The sequence below is a fragment of the Nelumbo nucifera genome, chromosome 7 (genome assembly GCF_055504915.1).
Source record: "Nelumbo nucifera cultivar China Antique chromosome 7, China Antique-T2T, whole genome shotgun sequence".
Lineage (NCBI taxonomy): Eukaryota > Viridiplantae > Streptophyta > Magnoliopsida > Proteales > Nelumbonaceae > Nelumbo > Nelumbo nucifera.
Genome location: NC_142655.1, coordinates 27,565,772 through 27,582,971, shown reverse-complemented (window position 1 = coordinate 27,582,971; position 17,200 = coordinate 27,565,772). Strand labels below are relative to the sequence as shown.

General features: G+C 40.1%; 1 protein-coding gene across 10 annotated transcripts in view; it reads left to right on the top strand.

Moving 5' to 3' along the window:
• LOC104593388 (vacuolar protein sorting-associated protein, putative (DUF1162)) overlaps nt 1-17,200 on the top strand; it is a 156,223-nt gene that overhangs the window by 70,763 nt on the left and 68,260 nt on the right. For all 10 annotated transcript variants that reach the window (XR_016078241.1, XM_088890930.1, XM_088890931.1 and 7 more), the window contains 4 exons: nt 333-431; nt 571-672; nt 1,487-1,545; nt 1,673-1,775. Coding sequence is in view for 9 of the 10 variants with exons in the window: in XM_088890930.1 (XP_088747056.1) it covers nt 333-431; nt 571-672; nt 1,487-1,545; nt 1,673-1,775 (363 nt within the window). In the remaining variant the exon portion in view is untranslated. The remainder of the gene's footprint in view (nt 1-332; nt 432-570; nt 673-1,486; nt 1,546-1,672; nt 1,776-17,200) is intronic.

The window sequence follows — 17,200 nt, the reverse complement described above, 5'->3', positions numbered from 1 at the left end:
TATTTTAGTATTTTTGTTGTTTTCTATACTCCAAAAGCATTAGAATATGAAATTTTACTCAGTGTCATGGTTTGATATACTGTTTTGGGGATTGTTGATAATAAAGTCACACTATATATAGGTAGATGTTTTGGTAAGCCGTTACTGTTCTTGCTTATGATATCTGGAGAATATGAATTGTATTATTCGATGCCATATCTGAATTTGTTTGTAGTAATTATTAATATTTTTATTTGTTCTAGTATGTGGTCATCCTTAAAATTGACCCTCCTAACATGAAGTCAAATGGTAATAACTTGCATTCTGTTTCAATACTGTTTTACACATTGTAGGTAGTCAGTGAGGAAGCTTCTGTGGAGTATGTTACTCCCTTTATGCATGTCCAAGTTGATATGTCTTTGATGGATCATGACAGTGAACTGGGAATAAAGGTAGCTTTATGTTTATCTTTCAAATTTATGGAACTGGAAATTAGATGCATATTTCTATGAGTACGAAAGTATTGATTATTAGATATTTTTCATCTATGGCTTTCTAATGAATGTTTTCATGGTAAACCTCTGTTCTTAGGTTGTTCTTCAACCATTTGAGATGACCTATGATTCAGAGTTTATATTGAATCTCCTTGATTTTCATCATATTTTGCAGTCTTTCCAATTTCAGCATGAACGGGTAAGATTCTTTTTCTGCTGCCTACATTTTTTTAGTAATGCAGTAGACAAAAAATTCATTGGTGAAGAATGTACTGTGAAAGAGCATTGGCTTGACATCTTGTCAGAAAAAAAGAAAAAAAAAAGCTAATAATAAGTCATTTGGGTATACATATTTGAAGGAAAGAAGACTGATATAAGAAGGTTTTGTGATGGATCTTGGTTCTTTTGTTATTGATTGTCTTTTGCTAACACCCCAAAAAGTACATCTTATCGCTTGGTGTTAACACCCCCAAAACACCCTTATTGCTTAGACAGTTTACTGAGTTGCAACCCCAAGGATACAATTCCGTATCTTTTCTGCCTTTCTGCTTTCATCATTTTACTCAAACCAGAATTTGCCATTTGGTTGATTCACTGAAGTTGTGGCTTCCCAACAGTTTATTGTGCCAAAAATGTAGGAGTTTGGCTATGATGTTTGACTGTTGGATCAATTTCATGACAGTAAAGTTTCTCGCTTGTTTTTGGAATAATTTCACTTGTAATTTGTAAATAAATGCTTCCATGGAAGTTAAATACCTTTTCTTCCTTTTTTTGACTAAAAACAAGATGACACTTCGTATATAAATCAAATTTCTTGCTATTCTTTGATGAAATCATTCATGTTTTCTAAAGAATACTGGTTGCAGGAAGGTTTTGGTGTGTGGTGGTACATGACCAGTTATTGAAATGCTGCTCTACATGGATGCTCTTCACCTTTCCTCCTCTACATTATTTTGGACAATTTGTTTGTTTTTTATTATTTTTTTTGAATTTGCGTTTTTGTCAAACAACAGGTGCTCTCATCTCTAAATGGGTTTGAGAAATTTGAAAGACGAATACTATTGAAATCTCAGTAAGTATCTTTCTGCCATTGAATTGTTGCAGCACTTTATTTCTTTTGTCATATGTAATAGAAAGATGTCATTCTTTCTCTTTCATATTGTTCTAGATTTTTATAATATCCTTTGTTCATTTTGCAGATATGTTCTCTTAAACCGCAAAAGAATGACATGGGATGTCAATTTCAAAAATGTCATCATATGCTTTCCATGGAGAAATGATTATTTTGGATCATCCACCACAGTAAATATTTTCAGCTTTTTCTTTGAGATGTCCTATTGTAGTAATATTGAAATAGCGTAACAAGTAGAACAGAACTACTTTCATCTTACCAACAAATATAAAAGAAGAGGTTATATTTATGCAATCTGGATGAAATCAATTTAAGAAGTATGTGTCGTATCTAGTAATATTATATTGGGCATTTAGGCCAGGCAGAAACTCAAAAGCTCTGTTCCTTTCTGGCACCATCTTGTATAAAGCTGCACCTCTAAAGCAAGTCCATTCAAATGTCTCCAAACATTTGAGCATTCTCAGTCTAGAATACTATGTGGATAAAGACATCTTCCCTTGTTTAAGATTATTTACCTCTAACTGATAGGCTCTGTCTACATTTGAGAATATATCTTGGCTGCATTGTCCTATATTTAGATGTCTTCATCCATAAGAAAATTTGACTGATCTTTGACTGCATTGAATTAGTCAGCCAAGACATTATCATCATGCCCTGCTGGACTCACTTGGCATGCTTATGATCCTGAGCATTTGCCTCTTTCTCAGTACCTATAAGATATCCCAGTTTTCCATGCCCACCAATGTATATTTGAACACCTTGTGACAACTGGAGGTAATTGCTTCTATTCAATCTAACTGTTGTTATGAAGAGAAAAGTCACATGATACTACTACAGGAGTACATAGGTGTCTTCACCTTGCTTATGGTCCTCTCCAGATATCTCCATTAATCACCAAGTAATGATTTCCAGCAAAGAACCAGAAAACAAAACAAAAGCAATATAGATACTATAGGATGATGCATACCTTACCCCGAAACATCCCCCAGGCTATCAAAGCAAGAGAATATAGCTGTTATTCTCTTTGGCAGCACCAAAAACACTTCCAACCTGGATTGTTCTTAGTAAAGCCCAAATTCTAGAACTTCCATTGATCTTAGTAAAGCCCAAATTCTACAAGCAACCAAGGCCTCTAGCCCAAAAACTAGGTCTGTGCCTGAATCTCTGGTTTTTCCGATGGTTTTTGAGATCTTCTCCAAGACTGGTACTTGGGAAGAATCACACACTCTCCAAAAACCACCATGCCAGGTCACAAAACTTCAAAGGACCCAACCCTAAGATCACCTCATGCAGTCAACAACTGGATTAGAGTTGCATGAGAGAAGAAACCTATATCAAGACTAGGCTCTATACCAGGTTGTTGATCTAAGCAAACCTCAGTCTTGATAGTTTGTATGTATTTGAATCAGAAAAAAAAAATTGTTGCAGCACTGAAAACAAAGTAGAGAAGAAGTAGAAAGAAGAGAAGTGAGACTAGGAAGAATAGATCATTGGGCTTTCTTTAGAGTCCCATCTTTTATACTTTATGCAATCAAAGGTAAAATTACATGTGTGACCCTACTTAGGTGGCAGCTATTATAGTATCTTGAAACTAACTAGCTGGCCCGATAGGTCAAATAATAAAGAAACAAAAAAGGCCCAACCGCCCAAAAAGCTCAGTCCTTTCTTTTGAAAGAAATTGAAGAATGTTGTAAGGTGTTTTTATTATATGTTCTAGGTCTTCCTGTATTTTTTTGTTCTTAGGGACCTCTCTGTAATATTTATTTAGAGGGGTCCTCTCTTTGATAGAGAGAGATTCACTCTTCACATTCTGCTGTCTTCTTTCTCTTCTCTTTTTTTTTTTTCTTATTTCTTCCTTCTCACGTAGGTTCTCTTTGATAGATTACATGGTATTGGAGCATAATCTATCATAGAAAACCTTTTTTCTCCTCCTCATCTTCTATAGCAATCTGATTTCTTGAAGGGTGTAGCACTGTAATCTCCTTGCACTGATCAGCTTTCATCTCTTCAGTTCTCTTTTCTGGTCGTAGGACAAGTGGTTTCTTGTTTGTGGGTGTTGTTTCACCTTTCAGCACATGCAGCACATGTCAGCTGATAGTTCAGTCACATCTAATCCTTTTGGAGGGCAAAGTAATGCTAATAGCGGCATGGAGAATGTTAGTTTCTCAGTTTCCATCATCCTTCTTGATGGTTTAAATTACTTGGAGTGGTCTAAAAGTATAAAAATGTTTGTTGGAGCCAAAGGAAAATTAGGGTATCTCACTGGGAAGACCAAGAGACCTAGTACAGAAAGAGCTGACTCCTAACTATGATAAGTGGGAATAAGAGAATTATTTAATCATGCCCTGGCTTGTTTCTTCCATTCAGCCTTACTTAGAAAAAACTTCATGTGGGTTGAAACGACTAAGGAGATTTGGGACTAAAAAAATCAACTTATTCTGAACAAAGCCATTTTGCTAGAATCTATCAATTGCAAGCTGAATCATCAACCTCTAAGCAAGGGGACAAGTCTTTTACGGCCTACTATTCTTGCCTCGTGTCTATATGGCAGGAGTTGGATCACTATAGGACTATTGATTGGAAAAATGGTGATGATGCTTCTGCCTATAGAAAATTACTTTTCAAGAAAGCGTATTTGCCTTTTTATCAGGTCTGAATTCCATTTATGAACCTATTTGAGTTCAGATTTTTGGTAGTGAGGAACTCTTGGGTCTTGAAGAAATCTTTGCTTTCGTTCAATCCAAGGAAACTAGGACGGCTATGAATCCTCCTGAGGGGGAGCAGGTTGCGTTGCTAACTAAGGGTGATAACAAGAGAGGTGATACACAGAAAAGAGGTGATTTTGGTAAGGATATATTTTTGTGTACCCACTGTAAAAAGGTCTGGACCAATGTTTTAAAACGCGAAGGCATGACACAAGGCGTTCCACAACCTAGAGGCGTGAGGTGTAGTTCAGAACGTAAGAGGCGTAAGCCTCTTGAGCACAAGGAGGTGTAAGCCTCCTTAAAAGGAGGGGGGATGAGGATGCATAGCACTAGTTCAAAGGGCGGGTCTTGTGCATAGCACTAGTTCAGCTTGCCTACCCCACTCCAATCATCCTCCCAAAACCTGATTCTTGAACATCTCCTACTGAGCAGCTTACTAGGCTTCTAAATTCCCCATTAAAACTCATAATCCCCTTCCAAACACTCACCCCATATGATGGCCTTACTTCTCTAGGTTCCCAACCCAACCCAACCTTACCACCTGTTAACAGATGTTATTTTATATATGTATGGTACCGCAGGGGTACTTTTGTAATTTCTTTCTTATTTTTAAGTTGTATGGTCGCCCTAGTATAAATAATAACATACTGCACGCCTGCAGTCTTCTTTTTGGCTCTCAGTCCTCTCGTCTCTCCTCTTCTCTCTCCTTTTCTCTTGTACAACATGGTATCAGAGCAGGTCGTCCAGGCTTGAAAGGTGAAGTCGAGCAGTCTGTCCCTTCATCTTCCAGTTGTGTCCATCTGCTGTTCGGCTTCCAGCATGTAAAAGTCTGTCTGTTTTTTTTATCTTCATCTGCTGTTCGGCTTCCAGCATGTAGAAGGTTTTGTTTTGAGGGTGACAGGTTGTCAGAAATTATCATCTGCTGTCCATCTGCTGTTTGGCTTCCCTGATGTTCGACTGAAACTTTCAGAAGTTATCATCTGATGTTCATCTGCTGTTTGGCTGCCCTGGTGTTCGACTGAAGTAACCTCCTATTTTTACTTTGTTCTCATTGACTGTTCAGCTGCCCTGATGTTTGACTGAAGTAACCCTTTTTTTTTTTTACTTTGTTCTCATTGACTGTTCGGCTGCCCTGATGTTGGACCTGTTCCAGGTCTACCAATTAGATGTGTGGTGAGCTTCACCTCTTCCTTTCCTTTCTGTTGTGGGGTTGTTTGATCCCTGTGCAACCATAGGTCATAAGGACCTGTTTATGTGCTGCAACAGCAGTTTTGTTTTTGGAACCTCCGTGAAACCATAGGTCATAAGGACCTTGTTTGTGTGCTGCAACAGAAGTTTTTTTTGGTGGACTGAAGGTCTGGAAGTGGCTGGTACCTTCTGTAATAACTCTGAGGCTGTGTTTCTTTTTTTTTGGGTGTTGTTTTTAAATCTGAAATCATGAGTGGTGAAGATTCTGCTACATCTGGAGTTTCCTCAATGCTGAATGGAATGAGTGGGGGTGTAGACCTATCATTTCCCATGGCTGTTGTCCCTCTTGATGGTTTAAATTACTTAGAGTGGTCAAGAAGGATCAAGCTGTACATCACTGCAAGGGGGAAGATAGGTTATATTAATGGGAGAATTAAAGAACCACACTCTGGGAGTGCTGAATATGATAGATGGAATAAGGAAAACAGCATGGTTATGTCTTGGCTCTTAGTCTCTATGCAACCTCAAATAAGGAAGAATTTCATGTGGGCTGAAATGGCAAATGAGATCTGGGAACAAGCAAAATCTACATACTCAGAACTGCGACACTATGCAAAGATCTATCAACTACAGGCAGAGTCATCTACTTGTAAACAGGGGGAGAGGTGTCTATCGGTATATTACTCTGACTTGACTTCTGTCTGGAAGGAGTTGGACCATTATCAGAGTGTGGACTGGAAATGTGACGAGGATGCAAAACTGTACAAGAAACTTGTCTCCCAGTAGAGAGTGTTTGCCTTCTTACGTGGTTTGAACCCTATGTATGAATCTATCAGAGTCCATATTCTCAGTTCTAAGGATCTTCCATCAGTTCAGGAAGTTTATGCTCTTGTACAATCTGAAGAGAGCAGAAGGAATTTGATGAACAGCCCTGGTGGAGATGCAGTTGTGTTGGCAGCAAAAGGGGGTGTCTCTACCAGTGTGGGAAATTCTTCTAGGAAAGGAGATCTCCAGAAAAAAACGGAAGATAAAGAAAAATTGTGGTGTACTCATTGCCAGAAACCCCGACACACCTGAAATACATGCTGGGATCTTCATGGGAAACCGAAATGGGCTCAAGATCTGAATAAGAAGCAAAGTTTAGATGTGAATAAAAGGTCAGGACAGCAAGGTACAAAGAAACACACTATGGCCAACATGGCTACTCGAGAGAATCAGCCCCCCATCCATACTGTGACTCAGACACATTCCTCTGGATATGACCCAAGGGAGGATATTATGAATTCCTTCCATGACCATTTAGAGCTCTATGGTAGAGCAATTCGTCAGATGGATGCTCCTCCCTCAACCTCATTTGCATCTACATCAGGTAACTCTGCCACAACTTTCCATGTTGCTTCTCATACCCTTGACTCTCCATGGATCATTGATTCTGGAGCGTCAAAACACATGACTGGTATGTCCTCTTACTTTCAAACCTATCACCTTCTTTTTGGAAGAGACAAGGTGAGACTAGCTGATGGATCATACGCTTCCATAGCTGGTCAAGGAACCATCTCTCTTCCCCTTGGGCTTACCCTCTCTGATGTTCTACATGTTCCAAAATTTTCCATTAATTTGTTCTCTGTTAGTAGTGTTACTAATTCCTTAAACTACTCAGTGACCTTTTTCCCTTCTTACTGTGTGATCCAGGATCTGGCCTCGGGGAGGACGATTGGTAGAGGACGTATGGTTGATGGACTTTACATGTTGGAGAATAAGGCTGGTTTTCATGTTACAGAGTCTATGAGTTAGTCCTGTAAGAGTCAAGTTTATTTATGGCATTGTCACCTTGGTCATTTGTCTTTTGAGTCTTTAAAAGTTGTGTTTCCAGAACTGTTTAAGTCAGTGTCAGTTTCAGATTTCTCTTGTCAAACGTGTCAATTGAGTAAACATTGTAGAACTAATTTTCTTCCAAAAATTAGTAAATCTGAATTTCCATTTCACATTGTTCATTCTGATGTGTGGGGCCTTGTTACTTTACCATTTGAGAGTGGTTACAAGTATTTTATTACCCTCATTGATGATTATTCTAGATATACTTGGGTATATCCCATGCGAACCAGGGAGGAAGTACAAAAAATTATCCAAGATTTTCAGCAGATGGTCTTCACTCAATTTCAAATTGAAATCCAAATCTTTTAGTCAGATAATGCGAAAGAGTATTTTCATAGTGATCTCACAGAGTTCTTTGCTTCGCGTGGTTCACTTCACCTTAGCTCTTGTGCCCGAACACCACAACAAAATGGTGTTGCTGAACGAAAGAACCGACATCTCCTTGAAGTGGCTCGGGGTTTACTACTCCATATGAATGTCCCCAAACGTTTTTGGCTTGACGTTGTTCTTTGTTCTACCTACCTCATTAACCGTATGCCCTCTCGGTGGTTAGAGTACAAAGCCCCACATTAGCTTCTCTTCCCTAAGGCCCCCCTTCTTCCCATTCCTCCTCGTGTATTTGGTTATCGGTGCTTTGTTCAAAATCTGTCTCCCACTCGTGGGAAATTGGATTCTCGTGCTACTCCTTGCATATTCCTGGGGTACTCCTTCACTCAGAAGGGATACCGTTGTTTTGATCTTGTTTCTCGAAAATTTTATGTTTCCATGGATGTCTCTTTCTTTGAGAATGAGCCTTTCTTTTCGGTTTCTCCTCAAGGGGAGTGTAGACATGAGGAGAAACTGGTTCAGCTCCCTTCTCTTCCTGATTCTCCGCCTTTTTGTGTCTTCTTCCGTCGTCGCAAAGGCCAACCAAATTCAAGAGTTGTGGAGAATCTAGGAGCTGTACCTCCAGTGCCATCAAACTCCTCAGGGGCGGATCATACTCACTCAGGTAACTTGGCTCCCAATGATGTCCCTGATTCTATTGCAATTGATACCTCTGTTGCTAATGACCTTGACCTTCCTATTGCTCACAGGAAAGGTGTTAGATTGTGCATCAGTAAACACCCAATTTCCAACTTTGTTTCCTATGAGAACATTTCACCCTCTTTTCGTGCTTTTCTTACTTCTATTGATAGTGTCCCTATCCCCAAGAATGTGGCAGAAGCTCTTTCAGTACCTGAATAGACAGATGCCATGAAGGAAGAAATTAATGCCCTTCATAAAAATGGCACATGGGAACTTGTAGATCTTCCTAAGGGAAAGGATCCAGTTGGATGTAAATGGGTGTTCATCGTCAAACCTAGGGCTGATGGCATGGTGGAGAGGTATAAAGCTCGTTTAGTGGCATAGGGGTTTACACAAGTGTACGGAGTTGATTATGCAGAAACTTTTGCTCCTGTTGCCAAGATGAACTCCATTAGAGTTCTATTCTCTCTTGCTGCTAACTTGGATTGGGATCTACATCAGCTTGATATCAAGAATGCATTCTTGAATGGTGATCTTGAAGAGGAAGTTTACATGATACAACCCCCTGGTTTCCAAGCTCAAAGCAATGAACAGAAGGTGTGCAAGTTGAAGAAGTCTTTATACAGGCTGAAACAATCACCAAGAGCTTGGTTCAACAGATTCCATGTTGCGGTTCAGCAGAAAGGATACAAGCAATGTCAATCAGATCACACACTGTTTGTGAAAAGAGGAGAAAGGATACAAGCAATGTCAATCAGTTCATGCATGCACCTTGGTCCACTCATCTTGAAGCAGCAGAAAGAATCCTCTGATATTTTAAAAGGTTTCTTGGTGCTAGCTTGTTATTTCAAAGACATGGACATTTGAAAGTTGAAGTGTATATACTGATGCAGATTGGGCTGGATCTCAAATTGACAGAAAGTCTACTAATGGCTACTGCACCTTTATAGGAGGAAATCTTGTCACCTGGAGAAGTAAAAAGCAAAGTGTGGTGGCTAGATCCAGTGCTGAAGCTGAATATCGTGCAATGGCTCATGGAGTGGCTGAAAGTATGTGGATAAAGAATCTGTTGGGTGAGTTGGGTTTCCTAGTGGACAAGCCTATGACCCTATTCTGTGATAACAAAGCAGCCATAAACATTGCAGCTAACCCAGTGCTACATGATAGAACAAAATACATCGAAGTCGACATGCATTTTATCAGAGAGAAAGTCATCACAGGCGAAGTGTGTACTCCCTATGTCAGCTCTGAGAACCAACTTGCAGACATCTTTACAAAAGGACTACACCACTCAAGACATCATGATCTTTGTGACAAGTTGGGCATGATTGATATCTATGCTCCAACTTGAGGGGGAGTGTTAACAGATGTTATTTTATATATGTATTGTACCGCAGGGGTACTTTTGTAATTTCTTTCTTATTTTTAAGTTGTACGGTCACCCTAGTATAAATAATAGCATACTGCATGCCTGCAGTCTTCTTTTTGGCTCTCAGTCCTCTCGTCTCTCCTCTTCTCTCTCCCTTTCTCTTGTACAACACCACCCCATATTTTCCCAACACCACCCTCTTCCACAAGGACTCCTCTCTCTCTAACCCAAACCTCCATAGCCATTTCCCCAACAAAGCCCTGTTGAAAACTCTCAACCTTCTAATCCCTAGCCCTCCCTCTTTCTTTGGTCTGCATACCTTATGCCATCTCACCAAATGGAATTTTTCCCCCTCCCCCCCTTTCTAGTCCCTCCCAAAGGAAATCCATTTGTATCTTCTCTATTCTTTCGGCCACACTTGAAGAAAGCTAGTAGGTTTATGTCTTACTGCAATTTAGAAAAGAAAAGGAAGGAAAAGAACTAGGCTTCGAAGAGAAGAAAGGAAGAGGGAGAGAAGAGAAGAGAGGGGAAGAGAGGAGAAAAGGGAAGGAAAAGAACTAGGCTTCGAAGAGAAGAAGGGAAGAGGGAGAGAAGAGAAGAGAGGAGAAAAGGGGTTCGGTTGATAATTCTGCCGCCCCATAAATATCATTATATAGTTTAGTTTCCTTACAAGAATAGGAGATAAAAAAGATAAATTCTAGTCCTATCTAGAATAAAACAAATCATAACATAGGATAAGGCCAGCTGGCCCAACTTAAAAAAGAATTAAAATAACTAAGCGTGGGTATGAACTAGAGCCTAAGTGTGGGTATGGAACCTCACACTCGTGGCTACTAACTATTTCTACACTCCCCCTCAAGTTGGGAGTAGATATTTGTCATGCCCAACTTGCGTAAATCTGTCTCCAATTTGATTTTTGTGACTGCTTTGGTGAAGAGATCAGCTAATTGCATGTCTGAGAAAATGTAAGGAAGGCACACTTGAGGTACAACTCGCTCTCGGATAAAATTTCTATCAACCACAATATGCTTAGTTTTGTCATGCTGTATTGGGTTGTGGGCAATATCAATTGCAGCTTGATTATCGCAATACAACATCAGAGGCTTCTCATAATCAATTTCCAACTCATTAAGCAAGGATCTCAGCCAAAACACTTCTACAACACCATTGGCCATGGATCTGTTTTCTGCTTCTGCACTAGAGCGAGCAACAACATTCTGTTTCTTGCTTCTCTAGGAAACAAGATTTCCCCCTACAAATGCACAATATCCATAGGTGGACTTCCTGTCATCAACACATCCAGACCAATCCGCATCTGTATACACTTTTATTTTCATGTGTCCATTATTCTTGAAGAGTATACCTCTCCCTGGACATCTCTTTAAGTAGGCAAGAATCCTTTCTACTGCAAGGAGGTGGGTTGTCCTAGGAGAATGCATGTATTGGCTAACAACACTGACAACATAAGAAATATTTGGTCGAGTTGGGTAGAGATCAGTGTTTTAAAAGGCGTGGGAGGCGTACGCCTGGAGGCATGCCTCCAGGCGAGGCGCTCCCAAAACGCCCTAAGGCGTATGCTAGAGGCGTTGATACCTCTGAGGCGTACGCCTCTTGCGCTTTTTTCATGAGGTGTGCTAGAGGCGTATGCCTCTTGCACCGCATGCACACCTGATATGAAAATACTTAAAAAAAAAAGAAAAAGAAAAAAAAAGGAAAGGAAAGGAAGGAAAAGAAAAGAAAGGGAAAGAAAAGGAAAGGAAAGAGAAGAAAAAAAGAGAAAAGGAAAGAAATGAAAAGGAAAGGGAAGGGAAGAAAAGACAAGGGGAAAGAAAATGGTTTGCCCCCTGCCCCTTTGAACTACTATTATGCATCTTTATTCTTCTTAATATAAAAGATTTATATTAAAAATATAGAAAAAATGAGATCCCCCCTTCCTCTTAAGAAGGCTTACGCCTCCTTGTGTTCGGGAGGCTTACGCCTCTTGCATTCTAAATTACGCCTCACGCGTCTAGGTAGTGGAACGCCTCGCGTCACGCCTTCGCGTTTTAAAACATTGGCAGAGATAAAGAAGTTTCCCAACCAGCCTTTGGTACATAGCCCTATCCTCAAGAAGTTCTCCATTTTCTGCACTTATTTTATGGTTAAGCTCAATAGGTGTGTTAGCAGGTTTCACTCCTAACTTTCTAGTTTCTTCCAATAAGTCCAGAACATACTTTCTTTGAGAGATAAAAATACCATGCTTAGATCGAGCTACCTCAATTCCTAGGAAATAGTGCAATTCCCCTAGGTCTTTCACTTCAAATTCCTTGTGAATATGCTGTTTAAGAGTTTCAATTTCACTAATATCACTCCTGTTATCACAATGTCATCTACATAGACTGCAAGTAGAGTTAGGGAAAAACCTGTCTTCTTAAAGAAGTGAGTGTGATCTGACTGAGCCTGTATGTAGCCGAATTTGTCCAAAACCAGTCTAAACCTATCAAACCAAGCTCTCGAAGATTGTTTCGGCCCATACTAGGCGTTCTTCAAAAGGAAAACTTTCTTTCCTGCTTCCGTACTATAAAAACCAGGGGGTAACTCCATGTATACCTCCTCTTGCAAGTCTCCGTTGAGGAAAGCATTCTTAACATCCAACTAAAATAGTGGCCATGAGAAGTTCGTAGCAATGGATAGTAGGACTCTAGTATTCATCTTTGCAACAGGTGCAAAAGTTTTCGTATAGTCTATGCCATAAGTTTGTGTGAATCCCTTTGCAACCAATCTGGCCTTATACCTTTCCACAGTACCATTAGCATTATATTTCACAGTAAACACCGATCTGTATCCAACAAGTTTCTTCCTTTTAGGCTGGTTAACTAGTTCCCATGTATTGTTCTTAACAAGAGCATCCATCTCTACTTGCATTGCTTCTTTCCATTCAGGTATCAAAAGGGCTTCTTGCACTTTTCTGGGTATAGGAATAGTAGCAATAGATGCCATGTAAGATCTATAGGATTCTGAGAGACAATCATATGGAAGGAACTTGGAGATGCAATGGGCAATGGATGAGATGCAACGGTGCTTGCCTTTACGAATTGCAATTGGAAGATCAAGGTCATCTAATGGTGAGGGTTGAGCATCTGTAATAGTGGGATCAATTGTGGGAGCAGTAGTAGTGTCTAGATCTGGGGTTGTAGAAGATGTTGGAATTGACCTGGATTGCTATTGAGCATGAGAATCAACTTGCCTCCACCACTTTTTCTGATACACTCTCAACTCTCTGCATTTTTTACAACCCTCACCCTCTTCACAACTCTCCCCCTCAGTAATCGGGACAGGTAAAGGAACTTTTGCGGCTGAAATTGAAATCCCTTCCTCACTACTCTCCCCTGAGGAGAAGCCCTATAATAATAGGGCATATTCTCAAAAAAATGACATCCATGGACACAAAACGCTTCCCTGAAACAGGCTCATAACAACAATATCCCTTTTGATTTTGTGCATATCCAAGGAAAATACATTTAGTAGCTTTGGGTTCAAACTTGGAGCGATGAGGTCCAAGGATTTGAACAAAACAAGTACACCCAAAAGTTTTGAGGGGAATAGTGAATAGGTCTTTATCTGGATACAGAAGACTGAATGGAGTTTGCATGTTTAGAACCCCGTGAAGGAACCCTGCTAGTAAGGTACACGGCTGTACGGATTGCATCCCCCCAAAAGCGTATGGGAACATTAGAGTTGAGCATGATGCTTCTGGCTACCTCTAAGATATGTCAGTTTTTTCTCTCAACAACCCCGTTTTGCTGAGGTGTACGAGGACAGGTGCTTTGATGAATGATCCCATGATCAAGGAGATAGGATGCCAAGGGTTTTGCAAAGTATTCTTTGGCATTATCGGATCTAAGAGTTTTGGTCTTGGTTTCAAACTGGGTTATTACCATCTGATGGAAAGCCTGGGTCAGGGAAGGGACCTCATCTTGAGAGCATATAAGGTAAGCCCATGAGAAACGGGTATAATCATCAAAAAATAACAAGAAATATCTGTACCCCCCATGGTGGGAGTATGATATGGCCCCCAAACATCGATATGCACAATTTCAAAAAGAAGGTTGCTTCTTTTATTACTCAAAGGATAGGATGATCTACTGTGTTTTGCGAGCTCACAACTTTCACACTTCAAACTAGACACTTCTACTGACTCAAATAAGTTTGGAAAAAGACTCTTCAAAAACCCAAAAGATAAATGACCTAAGCGGGTATGCCAAAGTTTAATCTCACTCCAAGACTAAGAGAAACAATTTCCCCACTTCACTCTGCTTCCCCTGTGAATGTTCAAGCAGGTAGACTCCATTCATCTCATGCCCAATCCCAATCACCTTCTTCGTTTCCAGATCCTGAAAAACACACCGATCAGGGAAAAAAGTTACTGAACAGTTTTTATTTTTAGTAATACTAATAACTGAAAGCAAGTTGGCACTAAGCTTGGGAACATGCAAAGCTGAGGATAGGGTGATGGCATCAGACAATCTGATGTCTCCCTTGCCAGAAATTGGCACAAGGGAGCCATCAACAATAGAAACTTTGTCTCACCCAGATGATAAACAATAGGTGCTGAACAAAGCTGGTCATATGGTCTGAAGCACCTGAATCTATCACCCAGAAAGGTCTTGTGTTACCTGGGACTAAAGCATGACATGTGGTAGCTCTTCTACCTATATGAGCAAGGGCTGAAATAGGATGAGCAGGTGTGGTAGCCGAAGACTAAGATGTAGATCCAGAAATACCGGCTTCATTCTCTAGCTGTGTCAGTGCAGCCCGAACAGCTGCTAAGGCATCCAAAGATGTGGTCCTTGTGCTGGAAGAAGATGCATTGGCAGTGGTAGTTGCTACATTAGCACTCCCCTTCTTGTTTCTAAGTCTAGCTAGCATTAAGTGAGGATGCAACTCCCAACAGGTGTCCCTAGTGTGTTTGGGCTTCTTGCAATGATCACAAAAAATATCTTTTTTGCCTTCCTTCTTAACTTCCCTTTCCTTCTCCCCTCTAACTTTGAATTTTGTTGCTGCTAAGGCTACTTTGTGGGTTGAAGAGATAGCATCACCTTCCTCCTACTCTCCACTGTGGACTAATGAGTAGGCTTGAGATAGAGTCACACTCTCCCTAGTGAAAAGTTGTTGTCTTGTAATATCAAAATCTGAGTTTAGACCGGCTAAGAACTCAAAGACTATTTGTTTCAATCAGTTTTCTATATGTTGCTACATTCCTCTGGCTTTCCCATTCAATAGTTTCCAAGTGATCAGTTTCATGCCAAAGGGATTTCAGAGTAGCGAAATACACTGAGACTGGCTTCTCCCCTTGTTTGAGGTTGTTTACTTCACACTTTAGTTCATAAACTCTAGCCACATTAAGAGGTTGAGATTAAGTCTCCTTCATGCTGTCCCAGATTTCCTTGGCTGTTTTTGCCCAAAGGTAGTTTCGGCTGATGTGGGGCTGCATAGAGTTGCATAGCCAAGTCATCACCAAGTAGTTCTCTTGAACCCATCTTGGATGAGATATTAACCTCCTTGGCTGGTTTCTTTGTGTCTCTGGTCACATACCCTAATTTCCTCTACCCCCAATGGCCATCATTGCCGCTTGGGCCCATTCCAAGTAATTTGTTCCATCAAACCTAACAATGGTAATCTGAAACGAGTTTTCAGTCATGTTACTAGTCCCAAAACCTTCCCCTTGAGTTTTCACCTCACTTTCAACCTTTTCCATACTAAGTAGATCACCAAACTCCAAGAAGAAAACTAATTTTCTACTGAAATACCAAGAAAACAGAGAACAACAATCCAGAAACTGATCTCAGCAAAGAATAAGAACCAGAACTAAATTTCAGTCGACAGTTCCTTCTCAAAACTGTAACTTTAATCAAAACACCAGAGAATAACAGTCTAGAAACTGATTTCAACAAAGAATAAGAACCAGAACTTAATTTCAGTTGACAGTTCCTTCTCAAAACTGTAACTTTTGTCAAAATACCAGAACCCTAGGTCAAGATCAGCAAAGAACAGGTCTTGATTCTTTAAAAACAGCAAGGTGATCTCAGATTTATTATGCTGCTGCTAAAAGAAATTTATCTAAGATCAAATTACCTTAAAGGTTTCACCTTTTTCAGAAAAAGAATTCTGATCATAAAAGAAATCTTGATAACTTCTATCGAGTTACCTTAAAGGTTGTACCTTTCTCAGTAAAAAGAACTCTGATCGTCTTCTTTGGTTTGAATCCCTACCTTGATCGAATCTGATCTCTGATTCTTCCTGGTCACTGGATAATTTCTCCAAGAATCTTTCACCTTCTTGGGCAGTCTTCAGTACTCCAGTAATCTCCAAGAACCAGGCAGCTGCTGCAGAGGTCTTGATCTAATGGATTTTCATGTAGCCGACCAGATCAGGCTTACATGAAAACCCTAGTTTTCCTCGCCAATAGCTCTGATACCAACTTGAAGAAATCTAGTAGATTTCTGTCTTACTGCAATTTAGAAAATAAAAGGAAAGAAAAGAACTAGGCTTCGAAGAGAAGAAGGGAAGAGGGAGAGGAGAAGAGAGGAGAAAAGGGGTTCGGTTGATAATTATGCTGCCCCATAAATTTCATTATATAGTTTAGTTTCCTTACAAGAATAGGAGATAAAAAAGATAAATTCTAGTCCTATCTAGAATAAAACAAATCATAACATAGGATAAGGCCAGCCGGCCCAACTTAAAAAACAATTAAAATAACTAAGTGTGGGTATGGAACCACACACACTATAGCCTAAGTGTGGGTATGGAACCTCACACTCGTGGCTACTAACTATTTCTACAGCCACCTGAGATGGAATTTTCAGCAAGGACAAGTAATAAGTTGGAAGACTAGAGAGGGCACTTTTAATTAATGTTATCCTCCCTCCCAATGAGAGATACTTTGGCTTCCATCCATCCAACCTTTTTACTCTCTCCACTATTGGTGTCCATAAGGCAACCGGAATTTGAAGCCCCACCTATTGGCATGCCCAAATATGTAAACGGAAGCTTTCCAATTCTGCACTCAAAAGCATTAGCTCAGTCCAGCAGCACTTCCTCATTAACTGCTCCCACTCCAATCACCACACATTTTGCCAGAATTGCCCTTAAATTTAAAACTTGTTCCATCGAAGCATCCAGAAAAATCAAAATGTCATCTACATACTGCAGATGAGATATTATGCAAGGGCCGTCCCTTCCTGTCTTAAAGCCCTCAATTAAACCCCTCTGCCCACTACTCCATAACAGTAGATTTAGAATCTCCATAACTAAAACAAAAAGCATAGGGGATATTGGATCTCCCTGCCTCAAACCTCTTGAGGCTTGAAAAAACTCTGATGAGATGCCATTCAAAAGGACTGAGAATTATACTGTGGACATGCATGCAAACATCCAAGATCTCCATCTTTCTTCAAACCCCATTAACCTC